Genomic DNA, 15716 nt, shown 5'->3' with positions numbered 1-15716 from the left:
TCCTGCCCTCAAAACATTTTGTAATGATGTGCATACTTTAATTGAGCTTCCTAGACAGACTAAACACACATGTATGTGGTAATTACTTACTGAAAGTGTTTTTATTTTTCATGTCTGCGCCAGAGGTGTTGGTATCTGTTTTTATACACGAGTGATGCCTCTTTATCACGACACACAATCTTCGGCCTTTTCCGGTTTAGCTTTTACGTTCTACGTCATGACGTATTAAACTGGGCGTTGAGAGCGGAGCGTTGGGCGGATCGTTTGCTTCGGAGGGAGGGCACCGCTCGTTAAACGTCTGTCAAGCTCCAACAGTTTGCTATCACCCAGTCAGTGTAAGTGTGAAATGTACATTTTTTGTTTGGTTTGCTTTTTTTTTTCTCCGTTCCGGTAGTTTAACCGTGAGTTTGCGCCTCGAGGAAGAGCTGTTAAAGAGTGTCGATGTAGACATCTCACCGACACTCTTTAACAGCTCTGTGTGCAATGACACACACGGACGGGACTGTCAACCTGAGTCCGTTATCGGACAACACTGACCGGCCGGCACTCGACGAACATTTCAACGGTTGGTTTTTTGGGGTTTCTTCGTTTTTTTCTTATCCCTTTAGACACATCGCTTCACGCAATGTCACAACGTGCAGGACGACTCGTCTGTTTGTTATTTAACGCTTTATAGCGCTTAAAAGTACGCTTGTTGCTCAACTTATCTTTCGTGACGGTCGCTATATTTCATCTCCCGTGACGTCATCGTAGCGCGTTTTGCTGCAGTAACTATTTACATTAATTTTTTTACAATTTTGTATAATTTTGTATTGATCTACAACAGGTTCGTATCGTTGCTGTATATAGTAGGAAATACATAGTAAAAACATGTATTTATTTAAATGGCAATGTATTTATCAACTTTGCTATAGCTAGTTATGGACTCTGGTGAATTAAAGTTGTGAGTAGCTTGTTTTTTCTCCAGTTAATTCTTCAAACTTTGCTTTACTTTACGAAGATGCTTCCATAGTAATCTTGTCTCTTATGATATTAACCAGGGCCCTGCCAGTTTCAACCGACTACAAGTTTTAATAACCCTTCAGCAGCGTTTATTTCAGTCTCAGTTGGCTAATGCAATCTGATGGGCTAAATACATTGGACATCTGCAGCCTCATTACATCTGATGCCTGGTATGCTTCACAGAGGAGCAATTTCTTTTCTTTTTTCCCGCAACCTATTATCAGTGTCCTGGACACAGACTCACACACACCGGCAGGAGAAACAGAGTACAATGTGCCAAGAGAAGCCTGTAGAGGCTCACGGTTTCCATCTCACTCTTTCTTCTTCTTCCCTTGTAGACCTGTGGGCCTGATGGCGCAGGTTGTCGTCTCCTCTGCAATGAAGGAAATCCACTCCAGCGTCGTGACTATGGACTGAAGGTTTGCTTTTCACCCACTTGCTCATCTATTCTGAGTGTTTCCATCTCCGGTCAGACCATAATTCAATCCGATGATGTACCGTCTTTCAGTGGAATCGTATCGTGATACACGATTACGTCGTCTACGGTTTTTAAAACGGATTACTCCGTATTTGTGTGCATGCGTGTAGACATAGTCAGAGTATAGCTTGAAATATTTCTTTATTTTGTCTGTTAAAATTCCACTTTATACTGTAGTGTTCATTTTGCACTAAAATAATAAATACTTTTTATTTGTCATCTATTGAATTCACACAGAAGTATACAACAATAGGCTTTATTTATTCATTGAACTACCAGAAAACATGCTATATATATATATACATCTTTTCTTCGAGATATGACATGAATTATATCGGGATGGAGGATTCTGGCCGTATCATACCAGCACTAACTGGCCATTTTTGGTAACATTGTGGTTTTGACACTGCACTGCATGTACAGTATATATATATATATATATATATATATATATATATATACATATAGAGGGTTTAAGTGTCCGGTATGACATGATGTATCCCACTATCTTCATCATACTCTGCTAAGTGGCTGAGAGCTTGGCTGCCCCTTCAGGGTTCTGCTAACCCAGCCATTCATGTCTCACTCCGACAGTCAGACCACCACGATGACGCTTCCCTCTTCCTCCTCCTCCTCCTCCTCCCGCTGCACTCACGTTATGCCTTCCCGGTTGTGAGCTGAGCTGAGAATTGAGAATCTTTGTGCGGGTGCAATGTGTTTATGTATATGTGTGTGTGTGTGTGTGTGTGTTTGTATGCGCGCTGCTTACAAAACAGAACTCAGTGGTCCCTAAAGATGGAGTTGCCTCCTCTTCTGAATTGTGATCAGCTTCATGTAACACTTTGGCATCGGACGTGGTGAAGATGTGCTTATCCTAGATCAGATCACAAGATTAACGCAGCTCTCTCTGTGTGTGTGTGTGTGTGTGTGTGTGTGTGTGTGTGTGTGTGTGTGTGTGTGTGTGTGTGTGTGTGTGTGTGTGTGTGTGTGTGTGTGTGTGTGTGTGTGTGTGTGTGTGTGTGTGTGTGTGTGTGTGTGTGCACCTGACTGTCACAGGGGCTGATTAATTGGCTGTAGAGGGGAGCTGGAATTTCTCACAACAGAGCTGCACACTGACACTGGATTAGAAAGATGACCTGAAGTAGATTATAGTTAAAGGTATACATGTGATGCTTTTGTGTGTTAACCAAATTGGTAGAGACTTAAGATGTTTTGATGGGTAAGGGAGACAGAAAGTAAGACATGTGTGTCTATTTGGCAATTTAGAGTTTGGTTGCGATAGATAAAGCAGTGAGTTAGGTGAAATGTCGTGCGTTACGTTCTGCATGCCAGAAGTATTGTTTTTACTGCATTAACAGATTGTTTATGAATTTGTAGTGTTTGGTTACATCTCCTTTGGGTGCTCCCATTTCATAGTTCAAAGCGGTTCGGTGAACTGGCCTCTAAATTGTCTGTGGATGACGTGAGCGTGAATGTCACTGTGTTTGTGGATTTGTCCGCCCACACTGTGACAGAACGTACCAGACTTCCCACACAATGTGTGCCATGCGAAGGCTTCAGCTCCCTGCACCCCTGAATAGCATGATAGAAGATGGGGGATTAGATGCTTTATTTGGTGTTACTGCTACAGAATATGTGACCACGTTTAATAATTCAAAAAGGAAACATTGAGGAGAAACGAACACATTTCTCTTGTTTTGTTCCTTATGCGTGGTTGCTCTGCTGCAGATTAAAAACATGATGTGTGTTGTAGCGAGAGACGTATATACTGCAAAGACCTGAGCAGAGTTCTTGGCAGCGGTGCAGTACCTCCGGCGGTGTTTGAGACCGGGAAGCTGGTCCATGTTTCATGTCTTTGTTGCTGCGCCACAGTCCTTCTGGTTGGTGAGGGCACCTGAGCGGATGCCTCAGGAGGCACACTGTGCACATCCAGGTCCGACCGGTGGCATTGGCCACAGAACTAAAGGAAGCTGTGGGTGAAAGGGGGGTGAACATAACGTAGCACTTATCAGCTAAATGGTAAATGGCCTTGTATTTATAAGGCGCCTTGCTAGCCTTCAGAAAACTCAAAGCACTACACTACATGTCAGCATTTACCCGTTCACACACACATACACACACACACTGATTTCACAGCCTTTTTTTGGGTTCAGTATTTTGCCCAAGGACACTTCGACATGCGGACAGGAGGAGCTGGATCTCCTGATTAGTGGACTAATACAGATTCAGTTTTTCCTTCAGTTCTGTTCAGTTCTAACAGTCTCAGCATCATTGAGGCAGAACTGACTTGGCTCTGTTCTCTCCACTAAAGGTCAGCCGTGGCTGAAGAGGAAGTGTTGTATCTCGGAGAGGAAACACACTTTTTCCTTTTTCCCTCTCCCTCTCTCTCACCCTCTCCCTCTCTCTTTCTCTCTCTCACGTCGTCCTTCCTCCAGCAGGGCTTTACTGTGAGGTGTCATAGTGCAGCTTAATGCCACAGCCGGAAATCATTCTTCATCTCTGCTGCAATCAGAGTTGTTTTCAAACCAATGGCATTAAGAAACATTTACAAGTAAGAAGCCGTACCATCCTACGTATCTTGTAACTGTGGACAGAGTGGGCTCATTCTTTCCAGCAGGACTTCCAGAATGAAGGTGACATTCCTTTATGTGACATCCCAGTGGGCTGCAGAGGTGTCTGGTTACCTGAGCTCAGAGATCTGACTGAAGAGTTATTTAAATAGGTGACGATGCGGATGATTTATATCTGACTGCGTAAAAGTTGTTCTCACCTGGCGGGTCCACAAAGAGCCAGATGCCCCCTGGCCTGATAACCTGGCCGGGTTCTCTTCTGTGTTGTGTTGACCCTGACTTGCATTCCCTTTTTCTCATTATGGTCGTGCTCCTTCAACACAATCTCTGGTTTGAGATGTCAGCTGGCATGTAGGTGGTTTCCAGCCCGTTGACAGGTGATGATTCCTTGCCAGAGCTGGTGGAACCTGAGCTGTGTTGGCCCAGTCGGCCTGGCCACTGTTGAACACCTATCAGGTTAATAAGTGAGGCTTAAAATGTGTCGCATAAGCTCATAACTTCCACTGGGAGCCCCCCTCTGAGGACATCCGTCTTACTAGTAAACAGCAAGGGAACGAGATCCTCACTACCAACTCTCTCCATCAGCTCGGACACATTAGAGCTGGACCAGGGTCAGTTCCATGCACATGGTGAATTATTCACCGGGACACTTGCTGTGGTGTTGAGCACAGATGCAGAGACGTGCCTTTAAGCAAGGTTTAAACCTATAGCCCCATCCGGCCGTCAGTGATGTTTGACTTCACCGCGCTGCTTTATAGATTTGTTCTCTGTTCACGCGAAACCTCAGCGATACTTACAGCCTTGTGCGTCCATAATAGATCATCGACATCACATCAGATGACATTAAATGCGTAAAGTCTCTCTGTTGCTTTGTCTCTGCAGCTTCCCACCTCACAGTTTTGGTAGTCTTAGATGACTCAGACCTTTTTCACAACCAATATATCACTTCTTGTTCCGTGTGTGTGTGTGTGTGTGTGTGTGTGCTGAGTATACGTGCATATGTGTGTTTCCATTAGTTGTTTTGTGATGAACATGTTGTGTTGGTTTCTCACAGCGTTGTGAGTGGGGGAGGTAATGAGAGAGGTGTAGTTACAGATGGTCTCCGGTTGCCTGAGAGATGAAATAATGGCAGAAATATTAAGCCGGGTAAGCCACCTCCATAGTGGTCACATATATTCAAGATTAAAGGAGCATTATACGACGTTCAGAGCAATAGTATGTCAGCAAACGACTGTGTAAAGATATAGTAGAGTAATGTCTCTCTCTGAGTGTTGTCATTTTTCAGCCTGTCCTTGCTTTGTTGACACAGCCCGGCCGGCCGTGCGTGCTTTTAGTGCACGTCTTCGTGGAATCGTAGCACCCACCCTCTGGTTCCCCCTCAGGTAAACACCGTCAGCTCTGTTATTACATTTGCAGTAGTTTGTACTGTTAGCGCTGTTAGCACCGTTAGCTTTGAGCCACCAGGGAGAAGTTTGCCGCAATAGTTCTCTTGGCAGCCGTACAAGCAGGTAACATTTTTCACACGTCAACTTTTGAGTACAAGTCTGTGGCGTCATTAAGAAAATCCAGATATCTGGTTGTGTGTTTGTTATGTGTGTAGGAGTAAATGATTGCGTGTGTTCTGGTTTGTCTTGTTCCTGGAAAGCTGAAGGCAACTCTGGCAGCGGGGCCTCCCTGTGGGTGTCATCTTGCACAATAGGGCATTGTGGCCGCCTCTGTCAGGGAACTACCTGCCATTCACCTCCTCATTCATTCAGCTCTCTGTGCCGAGCGCCCCGGCTGAACCCGACACGGCCAGGCGAACCGCTCCGTGGATGCCTTTGATCCAGTCTGGCCTCTTTCACGCCCTCTGTGGCCCTCCGTCTCTCTCCTCTCACTCGCTCGCTCTCCCCGTCTCATACAAAGAGTTGTGTCTCTTATCACACTCTTTGCAGTGTGCTGAAGTCATCTCCTGCACTGTCAGAGCTGACACAACTGTGCTATTCTCTGCCCGCATCCCCTACACACACACACACACACACACACACACACACACACACACACACACACGTATAAATACAATAACGATTGTTCCTGCTTCCTGCCTATGCTGTCATTATGCAGCTGCTGAATGAGATATGGTCCGGTTTCCATCGGTCAAAGACAGCTCACACAAACGCGTAAACGTCTCTACACAGATGCACATTTCCACGCAAAATAATTCTGACAATTTCTCTCTTTCGCTTTCCTTTTTCTGTCTTTGTCCGATAAAAACACACTCGCACGCACATTCGTGCATGCGCTCGCACACAAGTGCCGCTGCCAGAACTCTCTGGCCTCATTCCCCTCTTATTGATGTGTGTCTGTCAGTGAAAGAGGCGCAGCACAAAGAGCAGCGATGGGCTTGTGTGTGGCTCTGAGCGAACAAAGAGGGGTCTATTCCACGCCGGCTCTCAGACTCCTCTGGAAACACTGCATGGGCTTGTTTAAGCTATGGCCATATTTTGAGTTAAGCTACTGTATGTTCAGCAATGAGCAACAACATGGATGCTTCAGTGGCAAAGAGCACGGGCCAGATGGACCCCCACTTGTGTTGGTTAATGCCCAGTTGTCCAACTTTACTTATGTCGAGAGTAGAATTAAATAAAACGGTCAAAAAGAGATGGCGATCAGGTCATTGTGCAGTACTGTAACTATGGTGGAAATTTGCATGAAAAGACATAAATGACCTCCCGTTGTGCTAGATTGCACATTATTTGCGTCATCACTTGGCTAGTAGAGCTGTAACTCTGGGGCTTAATCTCCTCTTTAATAATCACCTTTGGTTGTTGTCTTTGTTCAATAATGATAATGGATGTCATTTTAGAACACCTCAGTGCCACATCTTAATCAATATAACCTTCCAGTCTGAACGGAGCTGCAGTAGTTCTCTATCCACAGGGCTAAAGTGAACATTTCCTGTTTGCTGTGATGTTGTAATTTGTTGTTAAACACTTATTATTCATCACCGTACTGAATCTTGGATCTATTCTATTAAAGACGTGCTCCAAAACGATTTTGTGGGGGGAAGCATTTCACCTTCTCCCACCCTCCTCTTCCTCCTAAGGTACATGTAATAAACGTTGCAATGTCCTCAAAAATGTTAAGCAAACTTTCCATTCTTCCATTCTTCATCTCATAGCTGTAATGCCAAGTGGTTACAGTATAGTGTTTGACACAACATCATACATGTTACTTCTTCACATGCTGTTGATAATATTTGTTACTTTTTGAATGTTTTAAACAGAACTTCTTGCCACATCTTACACGTTGCACCTTTTGATTCTACATGCTTGTCACCAAATGACAAATTGTCAGCTTGAGGCCGGAGGATTTATGGTTTTGGGTTGTGTGTCCGTAATTACGTCTGCAAGTCCGTCCATCTGGTCCATTCTCTGGAATGTGATACCTCAGGAACGCCTGCAGGGTATTTCTTCATATTTGGCACAAACATCCACCTGTACTCAAAGATTAACAGATTCAAATTTGGTGGTCAACGGTCAAGATCACGCTGACCTCACGTCCGTCCCATACTCGAGATATCTATAGAACGCCTCGAGCGACTGAAATGATGAAAAGATGACCTTTCAGGCTTACATGGACGTAAACTACAACATGATGAGGCGGTAGTTCTAGTTGGTCCAGCCGGTCAGTGCCTGAGCTCTGCTGAGCTTTCACCGTCTCTCCAAAGACAATGGACGACTGGCAGCGCGCTGAATGGAATGAGGCACAGAGCTGAGGACGAGGATTTATGCGTTTAGTGTGTGTGTGTGTGTGTGTGTGCATTTATACAAGGACATGTGTGAGGGAGACACAGCTCCAGAGAGCCCATTGTCCATCTGTAATTCACCTTTGACAGTAATGCACCGTTTCTGAGAAACATGCTGACTCACTGAGGCTGCCCATCCCGGCTGTCACTGACGCCTGATAATCGCTGACCACTGATTCTGCGGCTTAAATACACTAAAAGACATCCACACACTGGCATGTTTCTGAGGAGTGAAGGGAGAATGTCCCGAGAGGATCACCAAAGAATCGCTTCTTTGTTTAATTTGACATTTTTTGTTTCGAGGGGAAAAATATTTCTTGCTCTAAATTTATGTATTTTTTCTTAAATACAGAATACTACGAGCTGGTGCATCTTCAGAGTCGTATAATGTGGTGAACGGAAGTAATTTGGGTCAGAACGGGACAGTCGTCATTCAGAGATCCATCTGGTGTTCTTTTGCGTCATCGCCTCATCAAGGTGGAACCAAAGGCCTTTGCCTCAATTGAAGAAAGACGCAGGACCTCTCACGCGCACACAAACATCCCCACCAAGTCCGACAATAAGCCCTTGTCCTCTAAAGGCTTCCTGAAAGAGGATTTAGTTTGAATATAAAACCAGAGGCAATCAAGAAAACGTCCAATCCAGTGCTGGGATCATCCTGTGGATGAAGGAGGGGATTTAGAGACACAGAGGGAGGGATGGGCCCCGGGGTCGGTGCAGGGCTTCAGCTCCAGGACAGGATTAACTAAGGTTTACCAGCGGCGAAACAACAGCACAGAGCTCCATCACAATCAATTACACTTCACTGTGACTGCCAGAAAATGCCACGAAGTGTGAGGGTGCATGCATAATCAAGTATACTTGATTATGATACACATGTATGCATGACTCTCCACCTTCTATGATCATATGGGAAGTTCATATCGCAGTCATCATGTGTTGTCTTTTAGTTTTTACTTATTCCTCCAGGAAGGAAGGAAGAGAAAAAGAAAGAAAATCTTCAAATCCTGTTACAGATAGTCTCCCATTTCTTAATTTTTTCACAATTAATTTCAGCTTTCAGCATTCCAACGCATTTTCAGCAGGAAATGCATTTTCTAGTTCTCCTTCTGTCTCCGGACGCAGTGATGAGACGTGTGTGTGTGTGTGTATGTGTGTGTGTGTGTGTGTGTCCAACTTTGTGTTCTTCTTCATGACCTGACAGTGCAGCTGAAGGAATATAGTTTGAGTGTTCATCCCCAGGGCTCCCAATGTTCCTGCCTCGCTTGTTTAGCTGCTCTCAATGGGAGCAGCTATTGATGCTGCAGGGAGGCTCTGTCTGTCTCAGTCTGTCTCTGGTCCACCAATAAGGTTCCTCCTTGCTTAGAGCTTAGAGTCAGCAAGGTTGACACTGAGTTAGTGACAACGAAGGTTGTTTCTCGTGCGCCTTGATCCCGCCACAGGAAGAGGAATGGTTGCCTTTGGGGATACTAAATGAGCCCGTGAAGGAACATGCACACTGAGTCGTATCACACAATACAGCACATGTTCTGTTCAGTATGCCCAGCGTGTTCACAGCTCACAGAAAAAAATGATTATCGATTGCAAAACCGAATGATATGCCAGATTGTTTGAGTATCTTAAGGTCAGTGGAGATTGAAGAATGATTTTAAGAATGACAGTTTTTCTTTCTTTGGTCTCCTTTCATCCATCCACCTCCCTCTCAGGTAATCCAGAGTGAGTCATGCTGACAGTTGGGCTGATGGTAAGTGGGTTTTTTTCTTCTTCTTCTGACGTGAGGCATTATTTCTCTTCCCCGCTCTCACCCCTCCAGTGTTCTCTGCATCCTTTCCTTTACTCTACCAGCCTCTGGTGCCTTGCTGACTCTGCCCCCCTTCAGGCTGTTGTTTATTTCCTTACCCTTCATGTACCTGCTTTTACTTTTAAATGAATTCATGCTTTGTGTTGTGATCCTGGAGCGAACCTGGATCCATCTTCTTTTCCTTTTTAATACTTTGTATTTGCTTTGTATTCACACCTTCGACCATTTGCATTATATTTCAAAGATGCAAATGTCACGAGTTAAAAGGAAAATGAGTGATTTGATGTCACTGGATCTACGCAACATTCCATCCTCTCATAATCCATCTCCTCTTTCCGTCTGTGCTAGACCGGCAGGCCTACTTGTTCCTGAATCAAAGATGCATGCTCCCAATTTGGATTCATCCCTCTGACCGCCACTGAGCCGATCCAACCCTCCACCAGACATTCGCATCTCCACTTCCGCTGTTCTCTACTGTTCTCTACTGTTCTCTACTGTTCTCTACTGTACTCTGCTGTTTTCTAGTCCTCCCTGCTTCAGTCGTTGTCCTGGTCTGACCCTCTGCGTGTCCCACTGATGGAGAGGGACGTGTTTGCTGACCGCTTGATAGGACAATTCCTCCCTCAGCAGGGCCACATGCAGCAGGGCCACATGCAGCAGGGCCACATGCAGCAGGGCCACATGCAGCAGGGCCACATGCAGCAGGGCCACATGCAGCAGGGCCACATGCAGCAGGGCCACATGCAGCAGGGCCACATGCAGCAGGACGATGACACTCAAAGGGAGCCAGAGGGGGTGGGCCCCAGTTCAGGTCCTGGAACTAGAAGAGAGGCAGGGGGGTCAGGGGCCTCATCCCAGTCAGAGCACCCCTCCTTCAGTAAGATGAGCCAAAACGCTAGGGAGAGCATAGGGGTTCTTGGCCAGGGACTGAAACAGCTGTTCCAGCAGCAGCGTAAACGCCTCTACCCCTCTCACTCCACCATTCCCTCTTCGTCTTCCTCCTCCTCGTCTTCTTCTGTAGTGTCGGCAGGTGGCCCCTCCCCCTCCCCCCCAGAGGAAGCCTTGGGGCCCTGCTGTCCCGACTTTGACCACCTCTCTGCTCCTGTGGTTCCCTCTGCAGCTGGCCGGGGCTCAGGCGCCACGGGCACGATGAGGCGTGGGACCAGCCTGCAGAGCCGGCGCAGCAAAGGGTCGGGATCTGGGAACGGAGACCGGGATCCTCTCCTGAGAGGTAGCCCCCAGGCCCCGCACCGCCGCTACACCCACGATCCGCAGCAGCACGTCAGCCGCCCGCGCTCCTCCTCCACCACTGACACCACGCCCAGCAGCCCCACACCCGGGTACACTGGAGGCGATGTGGTGCTGTCATCGGGCTACCAGTCCACAGAGGAGACGGACAGGGTAAGTGATGGCAGCCGTGAATCAGCCGATCGATGCGTCTCCTTTGCCCTTTTACCGGTGTCAGGCCTTCAATCAGGACTGCCGTCTGTCATAGGTCCATGGTGCAGCTTGTTAATGAGACACGCTAGCATGAGCACACGTTTAGATTCACAGTGAACTAATGCACAGCGGTGCAGGCAATTTTCAGGATAGGTTCACAACTTTTTAAAGTCTGTGTTAAAGAACAGGCGGCCATATGAACATTGAAACAAATTTTCCCCACTTTACACATTCCTCCTGTTCACACCGGCCTTGTGTTACCATCCCTTCACTGCAGCTCAGCACTGTGACACTGTCTGCAGAAACAAGGAAGGAATGTTGTGCTAAAACGATTAACTTTGGAAGATATTTACTGACTCAGACTTCTGAAACCTTTTGAAACATTGTGAATCCAACCTTTAAAAGCAAATGAACTCTTTGAATAGTTTTGCCTCAGGCTTACAGTAAATGCTGCAATATATCAAGGGGCAAAAAATCCAATCTTTTGTAGTATGCTTTGATAAGCATCTATTTGTGTAGTACGTATGAAGTCATAGAACTGTTTTGTGAAAAGTTCTGCCTTTTTTATTTGTTAAATCCAGAGAATTTATTAAAAGTAGTATTTATGGGGTGCTTGTGTAATGGAAAATACTCAGCATAGATTTGTTTGTGTGTCACTCTTGCTTTGTTAAAACCTCACAGCCCTTTACAATCTACTCTTTTACCTCAAGTTCATATTTTGAGCCTCCCCACCAGCAGACTTCAGTTGGTCCTGTCTGCCACCAGAGGTCACTGTCCGATCAGCTAACCTGCTGTGAGCGGCATCGGGCTGGGTTCATGTGGAGGTTGTGTTTGCGTTGTGAGCTCATGGTTGCTGCGGAGCCGACTGATCTTTTGGCTGAATGAAATAAGCCGTGCCAAAAGACTCTGTGTGTCACAGAGAGTGATGCGTGGCTATCACTTCAACAGTGGGAAGTAAGTCCAGACCAGTAGGCGTTAATATCCAATTTCCCTGACAGCTTCTATCTGTGAGCTACATTTAGAACACACCTTCCCCCCTTCGTCATCCTCCAGTCGTATGTGAGTGACCTCACCTGGGATGACAGTGCTCCGTCAGTCCTGCTGCTGAGACAGACCACCGTCAACCACGATAACCTGTCTCCCCCGTCTCTAGCTATCAACCACGATAACCTGTCTCCCCCGTCTCTAGCTATCAACCACGATAACCTGTCTCACCCGTCTCTAGCTATCAACCATGATAACCTGTCTCCCCCGTCTCTAGCTATCAACCACGATAACCTGTCTCCCCCGTCTCTAGCTATCAACCACGATAACCTGTCTCACCCGTCTCTAGCTATCAACCATGATAACCTGTCTCACCCGTCTCTAGCTGTCAACCACGATAACCTGTCTCACCCGTCTCTAGCTGTCAACCACGACAACCTGTCTCACCCGTCTCTAGCTGTCAACCACGATAACCTGTCTCACCCGTCCCTAGCTAACCCCCCTCCCCCCCTCCCGTGGTTGACCTTGGAGGTGTGTGACATCCTGTTGTGAGTGGAGGTCGAGGGTCGCATAGCTTGTCAAAATGTGTGAGTGTATCAGGAATGGTGATTCATTTCTTTCTTCATTTCCCTTTTGTTTTTCCAAGAATCCCCCCCCATCTTTCTCTTTCTCCCTGTCCCCCTCCCTATGTCCCTGGAGATAGTTAGTATAGACAGTCAGCTGGTCCCTCCTCCTCTCCCATCTCCCCCTTCTCCTCCTCTCCCCCTTCTCCTCCTCCTCCTCCTCCTCCTCGCCCCACCCTTCGGCTCTCTGACAGGAAGCAGGAGGCAACCTTGCCTCGTCCTAGATGAGTGAGAGCCGAGTGCTGAGGCTGTGTGTGGTTGTGTGACAGAGGATGTGGAGGGGTGTGTGTATCGGTGTGACTAGAGGTAGCAAATTGTGTGTGTGTGTGTGTGTACTGGAAGTCATTTGACAGCCATGTGGTGTGAGCGTCTGAGAGACAGAGCTCAGGGGATCACTGAGAATATGAGTAGAGGGCAACACAGCTGAGCTGTCTTTATCTCTGCTTGCTCTTCCTCCCTTCTTTTTTTCATCTCTCTCTCTCTCTCTCCTCACTTGTGTTTGCATAGTAGACGAAAGCGGTGTGGACTAGAAGCGTGTGTGCCCATGGCTGTTTGGAGAGGAGGGTATAGTGTGTGTACCTTCCATATGTGTGAATGTAGACTCGACAATGTAAGGCGTTCTGCAGAGATATCAGTGTAGAGGAGTAGAACAGGGGTTCCAGCTGTGAGCACATCAGTCAGGATGGTGCAGCGCTTCAATCTCCGTAGACAGTACTCCAAGGTAAGCTTAATACACACACGTGCTCGTTCAGACTTTAAAACCATGGGTGTGTCCTCTCATCTCCACGCTGCAGCTCCATTCATGGCTAAAGGAACAGTTGTCTTGGAGCCCTGTGTGGTGGCTTTGCATGTCATCTTTCTGTCTCTCCGTCTCCCATCTATTGTTTCAGGAGTTTGTGTCTTTGGCTGCTTGATGATCAGTGCTTTGTTCAGGGCAGCAGTCACAATGTTAAAGATTGACTCTTTTTGTTTGCACAGCTCCTGCATATCACCTTTGTTTTTTGAGCTTCTATTCACTTTTAGGTAGTTCGATCAATACAGTAACTGAGTGGTCTGTCTTTGCACACTTTATCTCAACTCTTGTTAAACAGTAACTCGTGTTGCAGCAGTAACAGTGGTCGGTGGGAGCCGTCGCCAGGGGATGTAATTATTGGTGAATATCATGTTTGATTGTGGCTGATTGGGGAGAGTTTATGACTCGTTTGCAATAAAAGGCTGGTTTATTGCCCTGCAGCTGTCTGTGAGTTTGATATATGTATCCTCTGGTGCTGTTAAAGAGAGTAGAGGGGCTGTATAAACCTCAGCATTAGGTCTGTTAAGAGCCCGCTGCTCTGCAGCTGGTGCTCCGCCTCTGGGATTAATTACAATTAGCTGCTGATTTAATTGATTGACTGCGTGGATGTTCAAATGCCTGGAAGTAGCAACATGAGACGGTGGCACAGTCGCACCTTCAGACTGGAAGGCCTGATCCCAGACTAATGGAGATGAGACAGAGAGTAGTCGGAAGCGAAGACGGGAGATCCGAGGAGGAGGCTCTGGTGGGATTTGAGCTGCAGAGAGATGAAACTGCAGCTAAACCTTGAGGCTCGTCCTCTCACACCGCAGCGTTGTTTGTGTGTGAGAGAGTCTGAAGAAGAGAAAACCTCCTCCAGGGCCTGTCTGAGGGTTCACTGACCTCGGGTAGATTTGACCCTGTGTCTTTCCCCCAGGCCGCATCTCCACATCTCCACATGTCTTCCTGCTCATCCTTTGTCTTCCACCATATTTTGTTTTCCATATCGAGATTGCCTCCCGTGTTCTCCTGCAGTACTTCCTAACAAAATAAAACAAGATGCCTCACATTTAAACAACATCCAGCCGATGCTGCGGCTAAAACGCATTCTCAGCAATGTGTATTTTGATTTTCAATGCCTGCATGTTTTAAAACAAATGTTTTATTGTACCTAGAATAAATCAAATAAAGGTAAATCTATTATGTCAGGGTCATTGATCGGGTTGGTTTTGTAGATTTATTAGAGTAACATTTACGAATTTAGGTCTATTAATCCAAAAAATTATAGATTTTGACAAATTAATGAATTATAATGTGAGTTAATGATTTGTAATTTGGGTACATAAAGAAAGAATAGTATCTATTATTGCATACTGGATGCATGTAGGTTTGTTGGATGGATTAAATATATTATTTGCATTATGAGGGCCTCAAACTCTAGTTGCCGGGTTTCAAAGGATTTATGTTCCATCACTTACAGTTTCCATGTTTTGTGTGAGGGATTTGTTTTGTACCTTCAGACGCTTAATGGCTGATTAATAGGATAATTAATTTCTCCCTTTCTTGACAATACACACTCACTTATGAAGGGTTCGGTCGTCTTTGGTAATCCCACTGGTTCTGTCCTGTAAGAAGAAGAAGTGTCCGTGGGAGGAGCCGGACATCACCTGGTCCCCCGAGGCTTGTTCTGTCTGTCCCCGCTACTTTAACGTCCTCATCATTGCTCTCAGGTCGTCTCTCACCCCCCCGGCTGCAGGCTGTGTGTTGATGAAAGCGCTTGTGCTCTTTGCAGCAGGACACCGCCGCTCGTCCTGAGACTGTTAGTGACATTGAGCTGTTTAAAAAGCTGCAAAAGACAACACGGGGTATTGCTTGGTCACGTTCACTGATGTACAACCAACGCTGCAGATGCATGTGATACCGAACAGTTCGTAACGTCATTCATTGCGTTGACATTTGAATTAGAAATCTAAATTTAAACGCAGTCTGTTTAAACCCTGTATTTCTGTACAGTTTCCGATAAAGATTAGGCTACAGTAATATTATCAAAGATAGATGGTAATCATTTCCAAATTCATAACGTGTTTATCTAACAAACATTCTGCTTCATTTCATATTTGTTGGTGTATGGTCTTTCAAAAACATTTTCACTGAGGTCAAAAAAACGTTTTTCTCTCAAAGAGAAGCAAGCACTGCCGAGTCATATTCATTAACAAAGTGGATTTCATCTAAAAGACTTGCTCATTTAATCCAATGAAT

General features: G+C 46.0%; 1 protein-coding gene across 2 annotated transcripts in view; it reads left to right on the top strand.

Moving 5' to 3' along the window:
• Nucleotides 1-463: 463 nt before the first annotated feature.
• Nucleotides 464-15716, top strand: part of tmcc1a (transmembrane and coiled-coil domain family 1a) — a gene marked incomplete at its 5' end in the record, with an annotated part of 37243 nt that continues 21990 nt past the window's right edge. Inside the window, 4 exons of one of the 2 annotated variants that reach the window (XM_079274029.1) lie at nucleotides 464-565; nucleotides 1341-1421; nucleotides 9544-9581; nucleotides 10759-11039. In XM_079274029.1, coding sequence (XP_079130155.1) covers nucleotides 10788-11039 — 252 coding nt within the window. Of the gene's footprint in view, nucleotides 566-1340; nucleotides 1422-9543; nucleotides 9582-9986; nucleotides 11040-15716 lie in introns of those variants that run through there. The other variant, XM_079274028.1, reaches the window with a different exon arrangement.

This window comes from Melanostigma gelatinosum (assembly GCF_949748355.1).
Source record: "Melanostigma gelatinosum genome assembly, chromosome: 8".
NCBI classification, from domain to species: domain Eukaryota; kingdom Metazoa; phylum Chordata; class Actinopteri; order Perciformes; family Zoarcidae; genus Melanostigma; species Melanostigma gelatinosum.
Note: the sequence above shows the minus strand (reverse complement) of the source record. Positions and strands in the feature narration are given on the sequence as shown.